The sequence below is a fragment of the Armigeres subalbatus genome, unplaced genomic scaffold (genome assembly GCF_024139115.2).
Source record: "Armigeres subalbatus isolate Guangzhou_Male unplaced genomic scaffold, GZ_Asu_2 Contig1291, whole genome shotgun sequence".
NCBI classification, from domain to species: Eukaryota; Metazoa; Arthropoda; class Insecta; order Diptera; family Culicidae; genus Armigeres; species Armigeres subalbatus.
Window position 1 is genome coordinate 66,969 of NW_026942058.1, and position 22,746 is coordinate 89,714.

Below are 22,746 nucleotides of genomic sequence, written 5' to 3' on the forward strand. Positions count from 1 at the left end.
CAATTTGTCAGAAATTAGAAGGCTATGAATGTAAATGTTTATGACGTTTCGTTTTCTTTTTGTTATTTACTCGGATGCACTCGGAATTTTCCAGCTCCTTAACCATTATTGGTGTAACAATCGAGGAGCCGAAACACCTCCAAAATTGAATAAAGAAAAACCAAAACTATCGCATTTACTGTTTTTACCAGAAAGAGAAGTCGAAAATCCAATTTAATTCACCTTGAAGTGAATACCTTTCTCGTAATTAGCCAACACACCAAATGTTGATTCGATACATCATTTTTTGCCAGTCTCCCAGAACAAAGTTGTACCGAAAGGCTATCATTTACTCTGAAAATGATAGTGATATCACAGACAAACAGACGTTGTCTGTGGTGATATATAACAATCGATTCAGCGTGTGTGTGTATTTTTTTACGAGGGTTAAAGGCCATCAAAAATCTGCGCGACAGACAACTCGAAGGCGAACAGGGCTGGATTCCCATCCGACCTGCTAAACATGTGCCTCCCGGATAATCCTGGATTTCTTATCCTCCTTGCCTCGATCCCCCGGATCGCGGGATGCTGCGACTACTTCGGGGGAGGGGGGTCTGTGCTCTGTGTCTGTGTGTGTGTATGTATTTTTTCACAAGAGTTGAAGGTCATCAAAAACCTGCGCGACAGACACCTGAGCATCCACACTATGCTCGAAGGCGAACAGGGATGGCCCCTCCCGACCTGCTAAAAATGAGACCGGGTCCCTTATCCTCTTTGCCTCGATCCCCCGGGACCACGGGATGTTGCGACTACGGGGGGGTTTGTGCTTATGAACTTCTTCTGAAATTCCGGCCCCTAGCTTAGGCTAGCTCGCTGACTGGCTTGCTGAGATCCACTGCTACGTTGTCTCGATCCCTCGGCGGTTGTACCACAAACTTCCTTACTCGAATCCTCCTGACTTCCCCCAGCATCGAGGGTGATTCATCAGTTCCGATGAACGAAACTTCCGCACTAATGGTGCCCCGACTACCGGCGGCTATCGCAGGGGACGCTTTCGCGCATTGCGCCGACTTCGTCTTCGGGTTACAGAGGTGGTCCGACAGTTCCGGTGGTGGATGACGTCCGCACTGGCGGTGTCCTACATACCCGAAGCACTTCCTTCTTCTTTCTTCAGCAGGTTGGCGGCTCGAGTGCCGAGGTCGATCCGACGATTCTGGTTGGCAATAGACTTCCGGTTCGTTGGCGCCCCGACGACTCGAGACCCAACACTGCTCACTGTGCTGGATTTCCCTCCAAACCGACGCTTATTTGCTGGTCCTTTCTCCTACGACGTTGCAGCTCTGACAGTATTTGCGCCACGACTCCGCTTACTGCATTCCACGTACCTTCATCGCGACACTTCATTCGCTCTGCGATGTTGTCCGCCCGTAAGGCAGGCATTCCTCAACGTACTTCCGCAAACCTTGGGCAATCGAATACCACGTGTTTTGGAGTCTCCTTTATGTTGATACACGCCGAGCAGAATGGCGATGACGCATGGCCACACCGATGCAGATAGTGGCGGAAAAATCCATGTCCTGACAGGAACTGTGTGAGGAAAAAGTTCACCTCTCCATGCTCCCTATTCACCCACGACGACAAATTGGGGATGAGCCGGTAGGTCCACCCTCCATTATCCGCATTGTCCCACTCCTGCTGCCACTTCACCATAGAGCCCAGTCTCACTGTCTTCCTCACATTTCTGGTATCTCTCCGTTGGTAACACTCGATATCCTCTGCTAGGGTTATTCAGATTGGAATCATCCCTGCGATAACGCAAACTGTCTCCGACTGAATGGTTCGGTACGCACTCGTGACTCGAACGACCATTAGGCGAAACACGCTGTTCAACTTTCTGCGGTTACGTTTCCCATTGAGCTCAGCTCCCCAGGCTGGAGCTCCGTACCTCAGTATCGAGGATGATACTGCTGCCAGAAGACGTCTACTGCTGCTTTTAGGACCACCCACGTTCGGCATGATCCTTGCAAACGCACTGACCATTTTAGCCGCCTTTTCGCAGGAATAGTCCACATGGGAGTTGAAATTCAACCGGTCGTCGATCATCACTCCTAGATGCCTCAAAGCCCGCATGGACGGTATGTTGAGCCCTCCTACGGTAATCTGGATCCGATGGATCTCTCGGCAGTTGCTAATCAGCATCACTTCTGTTTTGTGGTGAGCAAACTGCAGCTTGACTCCATTCATCCAGTTTTCAACTGCGTCGGTCGTTTCCGCGGCCAGCATTTCTACTTTTTTGCAACGACCCTCCGGTTATCGTAAAGACGACATCGTCCGCGAATCCGAAAATCTTCACGCCTTTGGGCAACTTCAATTTTACAACTCCGTTGTACATACACAGTATAAAAATGTTACATCATATATGATGTAACAAAAAAGCTCCGTATGATTCGACTCATTTTTCCATAACTTTTTAAAATTACAGGCCGTCGTTAATATGGAGCTTGTATTCAATATTGCGCACAAGAAAAAGTTGGATGTAAAATTAAAGGCTTTTGAACAAAAAAAATATTGGTTCAAATATTTACATAGCGTGTAATTTTCAGAATTTTTAACTCTTAACACAGCGTCCGGCCTAGTATAGAACCTTGCGGAATACCTGCCGTAACCCTAATCGACTTCTGCCCCGAATTCGTGTCGTAAACCAGGATCCGGTTCTGGAAGTAACTTTCAATGATTCTACACAAGTAATCAGGAACCCGCATACCGTGCAGCGCTGCGGCGATAGCCTCCCAGCTGGCACTGTTAAAAGCGTTTTTGACGTCAATCGTTACTACAGCGTAGAATCGATTGCCGCGCCCTTTTTTTTCTTGGCCGCTCTCTCTGAAACTTCAATGACCGTCCTGATTGCAACAACCGTCGATCTGCCTTTACGGAATCCGAACTGCCTTTCCTATAAGCCGGTCTCGCCGTCAGTGAACTGCGTCAGCCGATTAAGAATAATTCTTTCCAGAAGTTTCCCCAGTGTATCCAGCAGGCATATGGGCCTATACGAAGCTGGACTCCCCAACGGTTTACCTGGCTTCGGCAGTAACACCAGTTTCTGAATCTTCCACTTATTCGGAAAGTAGCCATCTGCTAGGCATTTCTGCAGCACCATCCTGAACAAATCTGGAAACGCTAATATCGCAGTTTTTAGAGCCACGTTTGGAATTCCATCCGGACCCGAAGCTTTCTTCATCTTCAGACCTTTCGCCACTGATGACAGCTCGCCGTTGAAGACTTGCATACCTGCAATGGTGACTTGGTCTTCATCTTCGTACGGTGTAGGCGGCCACATCGTAGAATCATGCTGCGGGAAAAGACCGTCCACGATGATCTTCAGCTTGTTCGGACACATCTCCGCTGGCGTCGCTGGGCTGGACCCCTGATTTTCGTTATTGCCACACGATAAGCATTGCCCCAAGGATCAGCGTCAGCTTCTTGGCACAACTGCTTGAAGCAGTTGGACTTGCTGACTTTTGAAAGCCGATCTAGCTTCACGGAAGTTTATCTTACGCTCCTCTCTGACTGTTTCAGACCTTGCTCTCTGAAAGCGTCTTCTGGCTCTGAGACACGCAGCACGAAGACTAGCAAGAGTTTCGTTCCACCAGTAAATTAGCCACCGGCTTTTCTTGGCTTCAGTCTCCTTGGCATCGTCGCATCGCATGCCCTCACAAGAGTTTCTGTCAGCTCATCTGCATCGAGATTTGTAGCACAGTTGTCTACTCGTAGTGCTTCGATAAAAAGGTCCTTGTAGAAGTCCTTCGTCTTTCATTTTTGCCCGCTATTCCTAATCTCCCACCATACCGTCGGCAATCGTGTTCCAACACTATACCGCCTGGGGATCACTATGTGTATAGTCCTCACTATTTCTCCAGCTTATGTTCCTCACCAGCGATGGACTGCAGAACGTGACTCCGATGATGGACTCCCTGCCATCTATGCGAAATGTGCTAACGGTACCTTCGTTGCACAGCCTGACGTTCAGCTTTGCCAACGACTCCAGCAAACTGTATCCTCTGGGGTTAGTCAGTCTGCTTCCCCACTCCACTGCCCAAGCGTTGAAGTCGCCTCCGATGATTACCGGTTTTCGACCGATCAGCTTCTCCGTGAGTGAGTCCAGCATCCGGTTATACTGCTCCAAAGTCCATCTTGGAGGTGCGTAGCAGCTACACACGAGGATCCCGTTGATTTTGGAGATAACGAAACCTTCGCTTTATCTGTCTACCACTTCTTGAATAGAGAATTTGCCATCGCTCCATCTCTTTGGTGATCCGCGGAGTGAGTCGGGCACACCGACCATCCGACTTTCACCTTGCCAACATCCATCATTTTGTTGGCAGCAACTGCTAGGGGAAGAGGCCCCAAAACGCCCCACTAATGTAAAAATACCTATGAATAGCGTTACAAATAAGACAATAGAGCAGTGTTTGCTTAGCTAGGGCATATTGCCCACCCTTCCCCTACTTGTGTATCACCGTAAGCTTTCCTCAGCCGAATCGTCATCTGCACCTCACTCAGCATACATTGCGAGACAAGAGCCTCCCTCAGTTCGTCTTCCGACGTAATCTCGTCCAGGTCTCTGCACTCGACTACTGCCTCCTGTGTAAGAGCTCTTACGTTTGCTTCACTGCCCAAGGAATTGGCAACGAACTCCCGGAAGGCCGAGCTTCTGATTGTTGGATCTTTCTTCAGCTCGAACAGCAACTCCCCCTTCTCCCCCTCCGTCGCCCTGGACCCTCTTCTGTGGAGATCGACGTTTTTCTTTCTTCTTCTGTTCCTTCTTCTTTTCCACAGTCACCTTCTGCTTCTTCCTCTTCTCTCGCTGGCTTTCCACGGTTTGCCAATCACCGTTCTTGGCGCCATCCTTTAGTACGCTAGCACAATCGTGCACGTTCCGCTGCTTCTTCGGGACTTCCTGCTCTCCTGGCGAGTCCCTGCTTCGCTTTTCCGTGCGAGTATTTTGGATGCTCATTGGTGTCTGCTGTGTGTCTGCTGTATGCTCCGCTTCCTCTCTCAGCGTTTTTTCAGCTGCTTCAGCTCTTCTTTTGAGCGCGTTCTGTTTGTGCTCGGCAGCTTTAACGGCGGATTTGATGCTCGTCACTAGAAACTTTATCTTAGTGTGGACATTGTGTTTGTCCTTCACGAAGTCATAAAGCTCGTTGACTCGCTTCCGCACCTCCATCAGGTTGGACCTCCCAAGTTGTAGTTCCTCCTGAATAACACTACTTGCCGATTTTGGTGTGGACACCCTATTCTCGGATCCTAGCTCCTGTCGGCCTGTCTGGTACTTGCTACTGCCTGCGCCATCACTGTATAGCTTCCCACTTTTTGTGAAAACAATCGCTCCGCCTGCTTCTTCGTTGTTTTTTGTATTCGTTCCCATGTTAAAAGGGTCCCCCCTCCGGGCCGTTATCTCTACCTGTTGTAGATAGTCGCCTTTTGTGATCCCATGGGTGCCTTTGTAAACAGTGAGGCCAGGAATGTTACATCTGAACCTACTACCCACCGGTATAGGTGACAGGTGTTGAGCGTTACCGGAGGCCTGCCAGGTTGTTTACCGGGACGGAGGCAGTCGAACCATTAGCCTGCCTACCATTTCAAAAAGATGTCACTCTTTTTTACTCAGGAAACAGAATAGCTCGACTGTCAGCCCATATACGCCTAATCCTATCCAAAAACCGAGAATCGTCCAATGTCGTTGCCGTGACCAGTACACCATAATCAGGATCTTACTGATATGAATCCTGATGTGCCGGTTGGCACTCCTCTTGGGCTTGTGTGCTTTGAGCGGCGCACGGTCGCTGTGATAGGGCCTGCTTGCAGACACATGCAGCTTTTTATAGGGGGTTTACGTTATTTTTTTTTAGAAAGGGATGAAGGCAAATCTGCAAACTTAATGCTACGCAATGCGGTCGGGTCTGAGCTTGACGACCGACTGGCAAATAGCTTACACAACCTCACTTGATCAGTACAGTTGCTGATGAAGAATGTGTATAGCCGCCAGACATTCTAAATACTCACGCTCCTCTAATGTGGACGTGTACTATACACATGTGGAAGTATTGGCTTGAGAAATGGATTGCGAGTGATTTGACTATGTGTCCAATTTGGAAATCTCGAGCTCGTTCAGTAGCCGCTAGGTTGCAAAGGCCGACGGAGGTCCTTCGTAGCTTAGTTGGTTAAAGCACCAGTCTAGCGTACTGGTTCTAGGTTTGTCTAGGTTCGAGTTCCATCGAAGGAAAAGTGGTTACCTCCAATACATTTTCCAAATCAATATCTTCCACATAACGTACATATTCACATATGAGTTTTCATAACATTGTAAATTAACGTCCAAGTCGGGTGGTTTAATCCCCGGAAATAGGCAATTAACTTTTATTGAACTGAACTTAATTTTGTCAACTTTTTTTGGTTCTGACTGCAAAAATTGAAATTTAAAATAAAAAAAAAAGGCTTCTAGAATTTATAATTATGGTAACGCCAATTAATGGCACCTACATCAAATGTATGCGCCGCAGCTAAACATTGGGCGGCTACAAGACGGTAGACTAGCCTAAGACTACGCGCAGCAGCTGGAAGTGGCACTCCCAACGGAAGAGCAGCTAGGCGCAGCATCTCTTGAAGATGGCTGGAGAGATATTCGATCCGCCATTGGAAGCACCGCAACCGCTGCACTAGGCACGGTGGCTCCGGATCAGAGGAACGACTGGTATGACGGCGAATGTGAGCAGTTAGTTGAGGAGAAGAATGCAGCATGGGCGAGATTGCTGCAACACCGCACGAGGGCGAACGAGGCACGATACAAACGGGCGCGGAACAGACAAAACTCGATTTTCCGGAGGAAAAAGCGCCAGTAGGAAGATCGAGACCGTGAAGAGACGGAGGAACTGTACCGCGCTAATAACGCACGAAAGTTCTATGAGAAGTTGAACCGTTCACGTAAGGGCCACGTGCCACAGCCCGATATGTGTAAGGACATAAACGGGAACCTTCTTACAAACGAGCGTGAGGTGATCCAAAGGTGGCGGCAGCACTACGAAGAGCACCTGAATGGTGATATGGCAGACAACGGTGGCGGTATGATAAGGAACATAGGAGCGAAATCCAGGAAATCCAGGAGGAGATCGGCCGGCTGGAAAACAACAAAGCCCCTGGAGTTGACCAACTACCAGGAGAGCTGTTTAAACACGGTGGTGAGGCACTGGCTAGAGCGCTGCACTGGGTGATTACCAAGGTTTGGGAGGATGAGGTTCTGCCGCAGGAGTGGATGGTAGGTGTCGTGTGTCCCATCTACAAAAAGGGCGATAAGCTGGATTGTAGATACTACCGCGCAATCACATTGCTGAACGCCGCCTACAAGGTACTCTCCCAAATTTTATGCCGCCGACTAACACCAATTGCAAGAGAGTTCGTGGGGCAGTACAAGGCGGGATTTATGGGTGAACGCTCTACCACAGACCAGGTGTTCGCCATACGTCAGGTAGAAATCCCGCGAATACAACGTGCCCACACATCATCTATTTATCGACTTCAAAGGCGCATATGATACAATCGATCGGGACCAGCTATGGCACCTAATGCACGAAAACGGATTTCCGGATAAACAGAAACGGTTGATCAAGACGACGATGGATCGGGTGATGTGCGTAATTCGAGTTTCAGGGGCATTCTCGAGACGCGTAGAGGGTTACGGCAAGGTGATGGTCTTTCGAATAGAGTTCCCCGCCGTACCGAACTGACTATCTACAAAACGCTTATAAGACCGATAGTTCTCTACGGACACGAGACCTGGACGATGCTCGTGGAGGACCAACGCGCACTGGGAGTTTTCGAAAGGAAAGTATTGCGTACCATCTATGGTGGAGTGCAGATGGCGGACGGTACGTGGAGGAGGCGAATGAACCACGAGTTGCATCAGCTGTCGTTCACAACGCGAAAATCGGACGACTGCGGTGGGCCGGGCACGTAGCTCGAATGTCGGACAGTATTCCGGCGAAAATGGTTCTCGACAACGATCTGACGGGAACAAGAAGGCGAGGTGTACAGCGGGCAAGGTGGATCGATCAGGTGGAGGACGATTTGCGGACCCTCCGCGGACTGCGTGGTTGGCGAAGTGCAGCCATGGACCGAGCTGAATGGAGAAGACTTTTATGTGCAGCACAGGCCACTCCGGCCTTAGTCTGATAATAAATAAATAAAATCAAATGTATGCGGGGTGATATATTGTTTCATTTTTGTATTAGAATTTGTACAGGTTATTAACAGATCAAGTTCATGAACACTCATCAAATTAATCCCAAATCATGAGTTGAATGAACTTCTGAGCCGTATGGACTTCGGTAACACATGGCACCTGAGTAAGGAAGTATGCATATATGTAAGATGTTGTACCATGAGATCAACACTTCTGCTATAGGAAACTGAAGAACGGTAAATTATCCAGTGGAAACCCTCATTAGGGCCACCTCAATTAGCTTTGTCCTGCTCGCACTGCACAGTCATCAATTTACAAACCCATTAAAGTAATGTGGCATCGTTTTGGTTTCTGCGTTCCGTGCTAGATTTAACGATCGGACGCTATATTTATCTCAGGTTGTCCTCTCTGCACAGTCATGGCGTGTAGATTTCTGAAGCAATTAATAAAACAAATATCACTGTTTGGAAAATCTGCATCTACGACCTTCAGGTTGAATCAACACGATCATTTCTTGCTCCCAAACAAATGTTGAGCAATGTTTCAAGCGTGACTAATATGAGCATGACACTGAATGGAAGCCACTGCCAGACGGATGGAACCGTTTCAACTGTGCCGAACAAAATGAAGCAGAAGAAAAATGTAAAAGGTGGATCAAAATGACAAAATGAATTTTGTGGTGGAAGAAAAGAAGGGTAGATGCGTTCCCACCTGATTTTGCAAAAGCATCAACAGTGGATACAATTCGGACAAAACTCGAGAGTGTCAAGCAGGCGTCCAACAGAAGCATGCGAGGTGATGTGATACTGCGCCAGCTTTGAAGCCATCTACGCAGCACTAGGTACACAGTATGCGGCTCCATGATTATATGTGCCAAATTCTAAAGAGATGCATGGCTAGCTTTTTATACAATATCCAATATCTACAGTTGTCAGATATCATTTCCTAGGATTAAAACAATTTACACAACTTTTCTATTTTTTACACATCTTTCAGGATCATCATTTTTGTTGTTATCGTTCCATATCATCTGAAACAAATGATAACAATCGATAAACAGCCAAATATGGCATCACTATGGGCAACCAATCATCCGCACAGGCGCCTAACCCAGAAGCCTACTGTGCTCCTTGCGACCGTTGAAGTTATTGATCAATCGACACCTTGAACAACTTTGGAAAACAACACCTGGGCTGCATCGTTTTTCGAGGAATAATTTGTTCGACCCATCGCGTCGCCATTGATTTGCTGCCATTACCAAAGTAATTATTATACGAATCAAAGTGTGCTCGCGTTCAATATATTTTGTTCTCCCCTTTCTGCAGAGCACTGAATTTTTCGTTGAATGTTGTATGTAGTTCATTCCAAAGAAAAGTGCAAGTGAAATCTCCCATCAGAGCTGGTGGTGCTACCTTGGAACCAATTAACCTGCACTATAAAACGACAAGTCGACTCGGATTGTAGCCTCATGAAGTTAATTTCACACAGGTAAATAATAGAGATCTCTTTGGCAGTAAGACCATGCCGCAAACAATTAGAAAAGTAATTAATTTCAATTGTCTTTGGCACCTCAATAGATCCAGCATGGGACGCATAAAACCATATGCTGTGGAAAAGAGCAGTGAGCGTCTTGGGGGCGTCTCACCGCATCACCAATTGTTGCGTCGAGCTCGATCTCAATAATCATTAGGATAAACCGAACTTTGGGCAAATTTTGCGGGGAAAAAAATTCAAAATTATTATTCAATAACATCAAATCAAATCATTGAACATATGCAATATACTCAATGGCAGATCATACAATCGATTGGTTGATGTTCTGAATAAATACTAGCATTCAGCGGCGGGTTGGAAACCAGCCATTACTAATAATTCATTATAGTGTTTTCTACAAGCTTGCGGTAATGTAGTATTACACCTTTTATAACTATAGCTATAGCAACGTGTTTTATATGTTGTAACGAAACGAAATATTCAATAAACGAGGTGGACAGTGAAAAGTCGAAGTTACTTACTAATTTTAACTAAAATAGTTAGACTTTGAATCACCAGTTGGCGTTAAATTATAGAAAAGTTGTTCGCCAGCGTCTTGTATGGGATAATCAAGAGTGGGCTATCTTGTACTTACAAATCTTTGGCTTACGTTAATTAAACTATAGACTGTACTGCTAAAAATTCGTTTTGATCAACCAAGAGGCTAAAAAAGCGTTTTTAATGAGAGAAGAAGGGAAATGTGGGATTTGATCAGAGATAAATCAGAGTGTCAATCGGCGAGCAGCAAGCCATGGTTTTGCCTCTTCCAGTCAGACATCCGCGCATACCACACGCATCCACGGGGAGTCGCCGTCATAACTTCATTCCGGCCATTTAGGGCCACACGTTTTGGCGATCCTGCCAGTCCAGTTTTTGGATCCTGTCGCTGATTTCATGAGGTGAGTCAAAAAATGGTTTGTGGTTTGCTAAATCACAAAACGCGTCTCGAAGACCGTCGAAAAATGGTTTATGGTTTGATAATTTACAAGACGCGTCTCGAAGACCGTCGGAAATTTGTGGTGGCGCTTCTGAAAGACCGCTGGAAAAATGGTTTGTGGTTTGAAGAACACCATAGCTTCACCTGGAAGACCGTAAGAAATTGGTTTGTGGTTTGCAAAATTACAATGCGGAAATGGTTTGTGGTTTAGAAAAGTATAAGGCGTGTCTGAAAGGTGGCCAAAAAAAAAGTATTGGATTTGGATTGGATTTGGATTTGGATTGGATTTGGATTGGATTTGGATTGGATTTGGATTGGATTTGGATTGGATTTGGATTGGATTTGGATTGGTTTGATTGATTTGGATTGGTTTGATTGGTTTGGATTGATTTGGATTGGTTTGGATTGGTTTGGATTGGTTTGGATTGGTTTGGATTGGTTTGGTTGGTTTGGATTGGTTTGGATTGGTTTGGATTGGTTTGGATTGGTTTGGATTGGATTTGATTGGATTTGGATTGGTTTGGATTGGTTTGGATTGGTTTGGATTGGTTTGGATTGGTTTGGATTGATTGGATTGGTTTGGATTGGTTTGGATTGACCTGACCGGTTTGGATTGGTTTGGATTGGTTTGGATTGGTTTGACTGGATTTGGATTGGTTTGGATTGGTTTGACTGGATTTGGATTGGTTTGACTGGATTTGGATTGGATTTGGATTGACTTTGACTGGTTGGATTTGGATTGGTTTGGATTGGTTTGGATTGGTTTGACTTGGTTTGGATTGGACTGGATTTGGATTGGTTTGGTTGGTTTGACTGGATTTGGATTGGTTTGGATTGGATTGGATTGACCTGGGATTGGACTGGATTTGGATTGATTTGGATTGGATTGGTTGGTTTGGATTGGTTTGGATTGGTTTGGATTGGTTTGGATTGGTTTGGATTGACCTGGTTGGATTTGGACTGGTTTGGATTGGTTTGGATTGGTTTGGATTGGTTTGGATTGGTTTGGACTGGATTTGACTGGATTTGGATTGACCTGGATTGGATTTGGACTGGATTTGATGGATTTGGATTGATTTGACTGGATCTGGATTGGTTTGGATTGGTTTGGATTGGTTTGACTGGTTTGATTGGTTTGACTGGTTTGGACTGGATTTGGATTGGTTTGGATTGATTTGACTGACTTGATTGACCTGACTGGATTTGGATTGGTTTGACCGGATCTGACTTGGATCTGGACTGATCTGGACTGGATTGGACTGGATTTGACTGACCTGGACTGGATCTGGACTGGATTTGGACTGATTTGGACTGACCTGGACCGATCTGACTGACCTGGACTGGATCTGGACTGACCTGGACTGATCTGACTGACCTGGATTGACCTGGATTGGATCGACTGGACTGACTGACTGGATTGGATCTGGACTGGATCTGGACTGATCTGGACTGACCTTGACTGGTCTGGACTGACCTGGACTGGATCTGGACCGACTTGACTGGATCTGGACTGGATCTGGACTGACCTGACTGATTTGGACTGGATCTGACTGACCTGACTGGATCTGGACTGGATTGACTGGTTTGGACTGGTTTGGACTGGATCTGGACTGGTCTGGACTGGATCTGGACTGGACTCGACCTGGACTGACTGACTGATCTGGACTGATCTGGACTGGATCTGGACTGACTTGGACTGGATCTGACCGACTTGACTGGATCTGGACTGGATTGGACTGATCTGGATTTTGATTGGTTTGGACTGGATTTGACTGGATTTGGATTGATCTGGACTGATTTGACTGATCTGACTGATCTGACTGACTTGGATTGGTTTGGATTGATTTGACTGGATCTGGACTGATTTGACCGGATCTGACTGGGTCTGGACTGGATCTGACTGGATTTGACTGGATCTGACTGACTGACTGGATCTGGACTGGATCTGGACTGGATCTGACTGATCTGGATTGATTTGGACTGACTTGGACTGATCTGGACTGGATCTGGATTGGTTTGGACTGACCGGATTGGTTTGATTGGATTTGACTGACTGGATTTGATTGGTTTGACTGGACCTGATTGACTGATTTGGATCGACTGGACTGGATTTGATTGGTTTGGATTGGATTTGATTGGTTTGACCGATTTGACTGGATTTGATTGGATCTTGGTTTGGATTGACCTGGACTGGATCTGGATTGACCTGGATTGACTGACCTTGGACTGGATTGGATTTGGACTGACCTGACTGGATTTGACTGGACTGGATTTGGATTGATTTGGTTGACTTGATCGATTGGATTGGACTGGATTGGTCTGGACTGACCTGACTGACTTGGACTGGATTTGGACTGGATCTGGATTGACCTGACTGACCTGGATTGGATTGGTCTGGACTGATTGGACTGGATCTTGACTGGATCTGGACTGATTTGACTGGTCTTGGATTGGTCTGGACTGGATTTGATTGGTCTGGACTGGATCTGACTGATCTGACTGGATCTGGACTGGATTTGACTGATCTGACTGGATCTGACTGATCTGACTGGATTTGGACTGGATCTGGACTGGATCTGGATTGGTTTGGACTGATTTGATTGACTGACTGATCTGGACCGATCGACTGGATCTTGACTGGATTTGGATTGGATCTGGACTGATCTGGACTGGATCTGACTGGATCTGGACTGACTTGGACTGGATCTGGACTGGATCTGGACTGACTGGACTGGATCTGACTGGATCTGGACTGGATCTGGACTGGATCTGACTGATCTGACTGGATCTGGACTTGGACTGATCTGGACTGGATCTGACTGGATTGGACTGACTGGACTGGACTGATCGACTGACCTGACTGGATCTGGACTGACCTGACTGGATTGGATTGATCTGGACTGGATCTGGACTGACCTGGACTGGACTGGACTGGACTGATTGGATCTGACTGACCTGGACTGATCTGGACTGGATCTGACCGATCTGGACTGGACTGGACTGACCTGGATTGACCTGACTGACCTGACTGGATCTGGATTGGACTGATCTTGGACTGGATCTGACTGGATCTGACTGGATCTGGACTGGATTTGGACTGATTTGACTGGATTGGACTGGATCTGACCTGGATCTGGACTGGATTTGGATCGATCTGACTGATCTGGACTGGATCGACTGGATCTGACCTGGATCTGGACTGGATCTGGACTGATGATTGACTGGACTGGATCTGGATTGATCTGACTGGATCTTGGACTGGATCTGGACTGATCTGGACTGGATCTGACTGGATCTGGACTGACCTGACTGGATCGACCGATCTGACTGACCTGATTGATCTGGACTGGACTTGACTGATCTGGATTGGTCTGGATTGACCTGGACTGGATCTGACTGGATCTGGACTGGATCTGGACTGACCTGGACTGGATCTGGACTGGATCTGACTGGATTTGACTGGATTTGGACTGGATCTGGACTGACCTGGACTGATCTGACTGGATTTGACTGGATCTGGACTGACCTGGATCTGACCTGGATTTGACTGGACTGGATTTGACTGGATTTGGACTGGATTGGACTGGATTTGACTGATTTTGGACTGGTTTGACTGACCTGATTGGATTTGGATTGGATTTGATTGGTTTGGATTGGTTTGGATTGGTTGACTGGATTTGACTGGATTGATTTGGATTGATTTGGATTGGTTTGGATTGGTTTGGATTGGATTTGGATTGATTTGGATTGGTTTGACTGATTGACTGATTTGATTGGTTTGGTTGGTTTGGATTGATTTGGATTGATTTGGATTGATTGGATTGGATTGGATTGATTGGTTTGGATTGGATTTGGATTGGTTTGATTGGATTTGGATTGGATTGACTGATTTGGATTGGTTTGACTGGATTTGGATTGGTTTGGATTGGTTTGGATTGGTTTGGATTGATTTGGATTGGATTTGGATTGGATTTGATTGGTTTGGATTGGATTTGGATTGGTTTGGATTGATTTGATTGGATTTGGATTGATTGGATTGGTTTGGATTGATTGGATTGGTTTGATTGATTTGGATTGGATTGATTTGGATTGGTTTGATTGGATTTGGATTGATTTGGATTGATTTGATTGGTTTGGATTGGTTTGGATTGGTTTGGATGGATTTGGATTGGATTGGATTGGATTTGGATTGGATTTAGATTGGATTTAGATTGGATTTGGATTGGATTTGGATTGGATTTGGATTGGATTTGGATTGGATTTGGATTTGAATTGATTTGGATTAGAATTTGGATTGGGTTTGGATTGCATTTGGATTTGAATTGGATTTGGATTTGATTTGGATTGAATTTGAATTGAATTTGGATTTGATTTGGATTGAATTTGAATTGGATTTGGATTGAATTTGAATTGGATTTGGATTGGATTTTGATTGGATTTGGATTGGATTTAGATTGGATTTGGATTGAGTTTGGATTTAAATTATATTTGGATTGGATTAGCATTGGATTTGATTTGGATTGAATTAGCATTGGATTTGATTTGGATTGAATTTGGATTAGCATGAATTTTCTTATCTTTATTAGGTTGTTCTTAAATCTTAGTAATGAAGTTCAACACCGCTTAGTTTTGGATTGCATTTGGGTAAGATTTGGAATGTTTTTTGGAAGAAATTGTCATTGTATTTGACAAACAAAAGAAGGCTTCGTAAATTTGTTGTTCTCTAATCATCCAACGAAAGTATGAATCACGTTTTATCTTTCGCGGCCCACAGTTTGGGAACCCACACTCTGAATCATTGTTCTGGTATTAAATCCATGATATTGAGTCAAGTTTATTTGGTGTGCAGTTTTCAATGGAGTTAACCGGTTGCTCAATTGCAACCGATGTTCACTTCCGTCTCATTCAAATAACTCAGGAGAAAACAAGCATTGCATCCTATGCTAGAAGATTTTTTTTTTGCGTTTTTAATGAGAGAAGAAGGGAAATATGGGGTTTGAGTAAAATGCCATTGAAGGCATAGTTATAATAGCTTCACACATCAGTGTGTCAATCGGCGAGCAGCAAGCCATGATTTTGCCTCTTCCGTCAGACCTCCGCGGCGTGCACACGCATCCACGGGGAGTCGCCGTCATAACTTCGTACCGGCCATTTAGGGCCACACATTCACGAACCAACAATAACCACAGTCGTTGATTAATAACAATATTAAATAATATTCAAACATCTTACCGTTTATAATAACTTACTTGATTCCGAACCTTTCAGCCGCCATGTCCAGCCAGCCGAAGATGTCCTCCGAGATGGGAGCGGCCGAGCAGTACGAGATGGAGCAGCTCGCCGAAGCGGAGACCCAACGGTTGCACAAACTGCTCCGCACTTTGGAGATCGAACGAATCACGTTTCTGGACTCGAAGAACAAATCTATGCGCAAGTTTCGAGCGAACATGCGAACCCTGGAGAAGGAGAAACAGCAACTGCAGCTGCAGTTGGACTGCGAGGAGCATGGCGTTCATTCGAAGCGGGAAACCGAGATGGAATCGGAGCTGGACCTAACGTACGAGAGGCAAGAGAAGGCCAACCATAATCTGAAAGCGAAGAAAGAAGGGCTGCGGGAGCTGGAGAGTCACATCAGGAAGATACATCGCGAAATTGCGGAGATAAGGAAGAATGAGGTGACAGATATTAGGTACAATGAAACGATTGCGAGAGCGCAACGATCTGTAAGGAAGCTTGAGAATAGGTTGGATGTGGTGAACAAAAAGGCAGGAGTGGCAATGGCAGAAAATTCGCAACTGCGGCAGACGATTGACCACATGCTGACGGAGAGAGCAACGTTCAATATCATGTGGGAGAAACTGGTGGCGAAACTGAACGAAGGAAAACGCTACATGATGGACCTAATTGATCAGGCAACTTCGGCGTACGACACTCGGGAGGAGCTGTGCACTAAGTTGCAAATATTGAAGGACAAGGGTCAAAGTGAGAAGGTAACACACATACAGGAGATGAGAGAACTGCAGAGGAAGTTGGATCATGATGCAAAGCTACAGGAGTTCCTCAGCATCAAAGGACAGCGACGATCGAATGCGGAGCTGGAGGAAAGAGAAGCGCTGAAGAAGCAGAAAATGCTGGAGAACTTGGAAAAGCAATATGCTGAATATGAGCAGATAATGTCACGAATCATGACGTTTTCCGGGGAGGACGATATCGACCGTTTGGTGGCTAAGTTCATTAAGAAGGAGGAGGAAAACTTTGCGTTGTTCAACTACGTGAACGAGTTGAGCCACGAAGTGGAAACGTTGACGGAAAGTGTGCAACTGCTGCAGGATAAAATCAGTGAGTATGGGTCTGATGTTGTTCGGTTCAAGCAATAGTTTACAAATCGCTAACATATCATTTATGAAACAGCTGAACAAATTGCTATCAATGAGTCAAAAGAGCACTCTCAGGATGACAACATAGATGCCCTGCGTTTGGCTGAGGTCACCAGTAAGGAAGAGGCCGATGCTGCTTTTGAAATCAAGCAGGTTTGGGATGTGAAGCTGGACGAGCTGCTGCGAACTGCGGAAAGAATTTACAAGTGAGTATTTTTAATTATTCAAACTATTATAGGCGATTTATCAAAATTCCAAATGTTTAAGACTACTCCACTGCGACGAAGCACCGATCCTGAACTTGCTGAATAATGAGAGCAAGGTTACGCTTAACAACGCAAAGTTGTTTCTCGGAATCATCGAACGCCGCGTGGCCAACATCATTAGCAACGTCAACTACGTGGAACCGACGACTAAAATACTGGGCAAGAAGGATCGCGTGCCGAATTTCAACGTTAAGGAATCGGCCAAAATTCGGGTCGATAGAGGCTAGACGCGTTTGGATTGTTATTTACAACTGTTTTATTACAACTTTTTACATTTAACAGACTTTTTTTTTCTTGGTAGATATAAGTTGTGTGTCAATATTGCGCGAACATCTATCTGATTTTGTGGTTCTGTATTTGTTGCAAAGTAATTCAATAATGTAACACTATGCCTTAGGTACAGTCACTGCATTTTATTTCAACTTAACACGTATTAGTGTGGCAATGAAAGTTATTAGATTCAGAAGACAAATTTACATAATCTATTACGGTACACATAAGTTAGCAAGTCTTTAGATAAGCGTTGTGTAACAGTTATTATATCGTTTATTATCATTATTTTAATTCAAAAGAATGTAATTTACAATTACTTACATTTTGAGGATAATATGCACCAAACGTCAATAAATTACTACAAACTCTCAAATGGTTTCGATAAAAGATAGTCACCATTATTTGCAATTTTAGAAATTTTCAAAATGCATTTTCCTGTATTTTTGTATGAATTTTCTAACACTTGTGTTGAACATTCTCAATATTTCACAGTTCAGGTAATTGACCTTTCCCGTCAAAAATTTTTATTCGCTCAATCGATTCTTTGGCTTATTTAAGGTCAACTTTCCCAAAGAACCCATATTTTTTGAAGCCTCTAACTATTTTTAAAATTAAAAACAAAAACTGAAAAAGTGCTGCACGTGTGAACCGGCCTGAAAAATTCACCCAATGTTCGTTCAAAATCGGGCAAATCTTTAAAAAACAGCCTCTAACTTTTTTGATTTTTAAAACAGTTAGAGGCTACAAAAAGTATGGGTTCTTTGGGAAAGTTGACCTTAAATAAGCCAAAGAAGCGACTGAGACAATCAAACGAGATACAATTTATGACGGGAAAGGTCAATTGCTTCGTCCGGTTTTCTTTTGAGTCAAGTACTTTGCCTAAATCTGCTAAATTTAGAAAATTTCGTTAATCACTGTATTTAATCTGGAACAAGTTGATTAGCAAATATGGATTCTTCTCTGTATGTTAATTCAAATTTCCTATATCGCTTCATCAAATTAAAACAACGTTGCGACGTGTCACATGAATCTAAGCAAATGTCAACATTAACTTCTTATGCTGATTTCTTAAAAATTAGAGAGACTCACAATATGTTTCTTTCTATTAAATAGATCCTGCTATACGCACTAAGGTAGCCGCACACCTCGGAAATCCTGTCCACGGCAAAAATCCCGCCCGATTTATCACACATAGGGATCAAGAACCGACGAAAATATTTCCCGATTTGATGAGGCTAGTGATTACTAGAGGCCTGAATAAGAGAAACGCGGATAGAAAATATGACTCTGCCAACACTGCAATCAATCTTCTTCATCAAAGAGCAACACATAAAAAGGAAGAAATGGTTTATGTAGATAAAATCTCACAATCCGCTATTGATTGTGTCAACATCACATGGGAATAGAATCCAATAAACAATGCAATTTCATTTCAGAATCTATAAATCACTTGCATATATTATTGCAAACTGCATTCAAATTTGTTTATTTAAAAATGGCATAAAAACAAATTTAGCCGTTTTCAGTATTTGAGCCAACATTTTGGCTGCTTGACAGGTCTCCCGCTCGATTAGCTGCTGTTTTTTGACGGTTCGATTGGCGGCACATACCTATCCGAGTTTTTCTTATTCAGGCCTCTAGTGATTACCTGCGATTTTTTTTTGCCGTATCTTTGTTCTCATGTATTTGTAAGGGCCGTTTGGCCCATTTGGCCGAAAATTATTTTGCCGAACAGACAATTAAACCGAAACCCATCTTGCCGAAAGTCAATTGACCGAAAATGTCATTTGGCTGAAGATGATGTTTGACCGAAATGGTCGTTCAGCACGAATAGGCATTCAGACGAAAACGTCCGAACGAACGGCCTATAATGTCGTTTTCCAAACGGTCTGGGTAATTTGGTATGAAATCATTTGGAATAACGCCATTTGGCATAACAGTCACTTCAGGTGTCACTAAAAAGTCCTTTTTGAGCAAGTCACTTTTCTCGTAAAAAGTCACTAATTTCAACTATTTTGATCAGAATTAAAAGTTAGGGTTCTACACCCAAGATTCGTGGGGTACATCATACCTCTTCAAAAATTTCAAATAATGGTAACGCTTTGTATGCTCATCGATAAAGTTGCTTCATGACAAACTGATGGATGTACAGAAAATGAACTCCTTATGCTTGTTAGCCTGAAAGTCATTCCTAACTTCTTCTTGCATTCAAATTCCTATTGAAACCTGGCCAGCTTATTAGCTTTTCAATAATAACTTAATGGACAGATTCTTCGTCACTTTTCATGAATGTTTATACTGTTGAGTAAGCAGCATGCCATCGTGAATCTAAACATATTCCAAAGCCCAACTCACGAGCAGCACAAGTCAGGCAACAGTGGTTTCAGCAACTTGATTGCCACTCAATCTTGTCACATATGAGTTGCAGTAACCTATGTCGAATATATGTGCGGCATGGGGACTGCAGACCTTGCTGATTTTCTAACAGTTTTGAAAAAAAAACTATTAATCTATATACTGCCGTTCTACGCATAAATGTCCCATGAACATAGGAAATCCCAGCAAACATGGGACAAATATGCGTATGACGGCAGAATAATCAATTGAACTATTCATATTGATAAGAAAATTATTTTGAGCGTTTTAGTTGAATGTTTTCACCTGTCATAAGACGAGTTTATACAATCCCATTGAATTCCACCACTTAATTGTATCTTGACAGATACGTATTTCAACCTCAACAGTAAGGCCGTCTTCAGTGTCTCGTACTTGACTTGACTTGGTGGAATTCAATGGGATTGTATAAACTCGTCTTATGACAGGTATTCATATTGAATATTTTTAATTCTACATGACCTGCCTAGTGTTTCAAAAAAATCAATAGTGAGCGAGGAACTGTTCAAATGATCAGGCGATTAGTTCTTGAGGATTTACCAAAATATATCCGGATGATAATTGCATAAACTGAAGTTCAAATTAAAATAATTGTAAAATTTAAAATATTTTGAAATTTTGAATTTGAGCTACCGTTTGATATTCCACAGAAACTTCTTCTAAAGGAATTTTAGAAGTCTGAACAAACTATTTAGATTTAAAAATGATTCATTGGCTTCCGGAAAGAATCTGTGTTTGTGTGTTATGGTTACCATATTTAAGTCTCTCATTCAGAAATTATTGTTTACTAAAATTCGTAGATTGAGTATAAGAACCCCCTGATTTTATTTTAGAGAAGATTCCAAAGTTTTCCTCTGCAGCTTACTCCGAGCCATGAATCTTAAAAAATATATATATTTTAATTTGTTACTACCTGAGAGAGAGAAGTCAGCTCACTGACAGATCGTTTATTTACTATGTCTTCTTCTTCTTTATTTGTGTGGAAAACGTGGAAACTCAACAAATGAAAGTAACATTTCATAACGTCGGAAGCAACATTTTTCACTCCAATAAAAACTTGTACGAATTAGCTGATTTTAATGGTTATGAACTTCCTAATGGAACGTACACACGGTCAAGCAGTTCGACCAACATTGACTCCACCTCTCGTTTATTCAAACATTCATCAATTTTTTCCAACAGCGGTACGAACAATCAATTTATTCGACTAACAATATCACACACGAACGATCGAAGCGGCAACTTGAGCACCAACCATCAAAAAATATATGGGGGTTTGTGCAACTTCACTACAAATGCTCAAACATGTTCGACGAACCTTGACTCCACCCCCGACAACTCAAACCAAAATCAAACCGTTATATTTTTTTCCAACCGAGCCGCCAACTGTCAAATGGTTGTTCGAACAACTTCACACACGTTCAAACAAAGCAGCAACCGAAGCGTTTTCTTGGGGGCGGAGTCAATGTTCGTCAAACTGCTTGACTGGTGTGTAAGTTGCATAACGTGGAACAAAACCGATTTCTCATGATACGGGATCATTCACATTGATAATTACGGGTTCAATTCACTGTTGTGGATATAAAAAAAAAGTTGCAAACATTAATTTCCAAATAAATAATTTTGGTTACGACCATTTGAAGTGGCATCGCAGTGTTTACTTTTCGGTTCGCAGGGTTCGCAGTGACTGGATCGCGGTGACATTAGGATGAACGTAAATCAAGACAAAATTTTCAAAACGACTTATCTGCTTTTGTAAACAAAGATTCAAACGACGATTTGACGAATCTGATTGCTCTCCCACGCAAACTAACACCATCAATAGTTAGATAAAGGCCTCCGCTACCTGTTGATGGTGTTGGTTTGCGTGGGAGAGCTATCAGATTCGTCAAATCGTCGTTTGAATCTTTGTTTACGAAAGCAGATAAGTCGTTTTGAAAATTTTATCTTGAAATAAAGCGAGCTGTCTTCTCTCTCTCAGGTTACTACGCTCGCTGCTTATTTGTCCTTTGATGTTCAAAAAATATTTTATGATTTCGCAATGCTATTGCTGGAAACAGTCTTATTTTTTAAGTGGGAACTTTTTTCAATTTATAAAAGTTTTTCAAATCAACAGAGTTGCCATTTTTTAGATTCATATGTTTTGTGAGTCAAAATAATTCGAAATCTAGCAATTATTAACACAATTTTCAATTATAGAAAGGTATTTCCACATACAGAGGTTGTAGGAAAATGTTCAAAGTCATACAAAACATCTTTCCCCACAATAGTGTAGAACTTCCTGCAAAATTGTTGTTTAAATCAAAAACATAATTCTGTGTAACAATTTGTAACTCACTGCCTACTTCATCTTCTTCTTCTTCTTACTGGCATTACATCCCCACACTGGGACAGAGCCGCCTCGCAGCTTAGTGTTCATTTTGCACTTCCACAGTTATTAACTGCGAGGTTTCTAAGCCAAGTTACCATTTTTGCATTCGTATAGGGTAGTGAGCTAATTCCCGTCGTAGTAGGTAGTGCTTGGTTTTCAAATCTAATTTATACGCCAGCCCAACTACTTACTCTAACTAAGTTGTATGCAACACGTATTTTAGAGCTCCTAGTTTTCATTGTGTACTATTAGCGCATTGAACAAATCATAGTTTATTGAGAATCGGCAATCAAAAATACCCTTCAAATTTTTCAAATTTGTCTTATAAAAATCTGATACGTCCATGAGAATTTTCATTCGTCCAGTCTAAAACTCGATGG

The 22,746-nt window shown here is 43.5% G+C and overlaps 1 protein-coding gene across 1 annotated transcript; it reads left to right on the plus strand.

Moving 5' to 3' along the window:
- The first annotated feature begins 10,526 nt into the window (after window positions 1-10,526).
- On the plus strand, window positions 10,527-17,555 carry LOC134202567 (coiled-coil domain-containing protein 63-like). The gene is made up of 4 exons (XM_062677570.1): window positions 10,527-10,647; window positions 15,954-17,024; window positions 17,097-17,268; window positions 17,330-17,555. Exons 2-4 carry the CDS (start codon window positions 15,959-15,961, stop codon window positions 17,553-17,555), a joined length of 1,464 nt encoding a protein of 487 aa, XP_062533554.1. The 5' UTR covers window positions 10,527-10,647; window positions 15,954-15,958.
- The last annotated feature ends 5,191 nt before the right edge of the window (window positions 17,556-22,746 follow it).

Excerpts from the sequence above, each read along its gene's own strand:
- LOC134202567 (XM_062677570.1), top strand. The coding sequence starts at position 15,959 with ATGTCCAGCCAGCCGAAGATGTCCTCCGAGATGGGAGCGGCCGAGCAG. Across the intron at positions 17,025-17,096 it reads ACTGCTGCAGGATAAAATCA|CTGAACAAATTGCTATCAAT; the intron begins GTGAGTATGGGT and ends TTTATGAAACAG. Across the intron at positions 17,269-17,329 it reads ACTGCGGAAAGAATTTACAA|ACTACTCCACTGCGACGAAG; the intron begins GTGAGTATTTTT and ends CAAATGTTTAAG.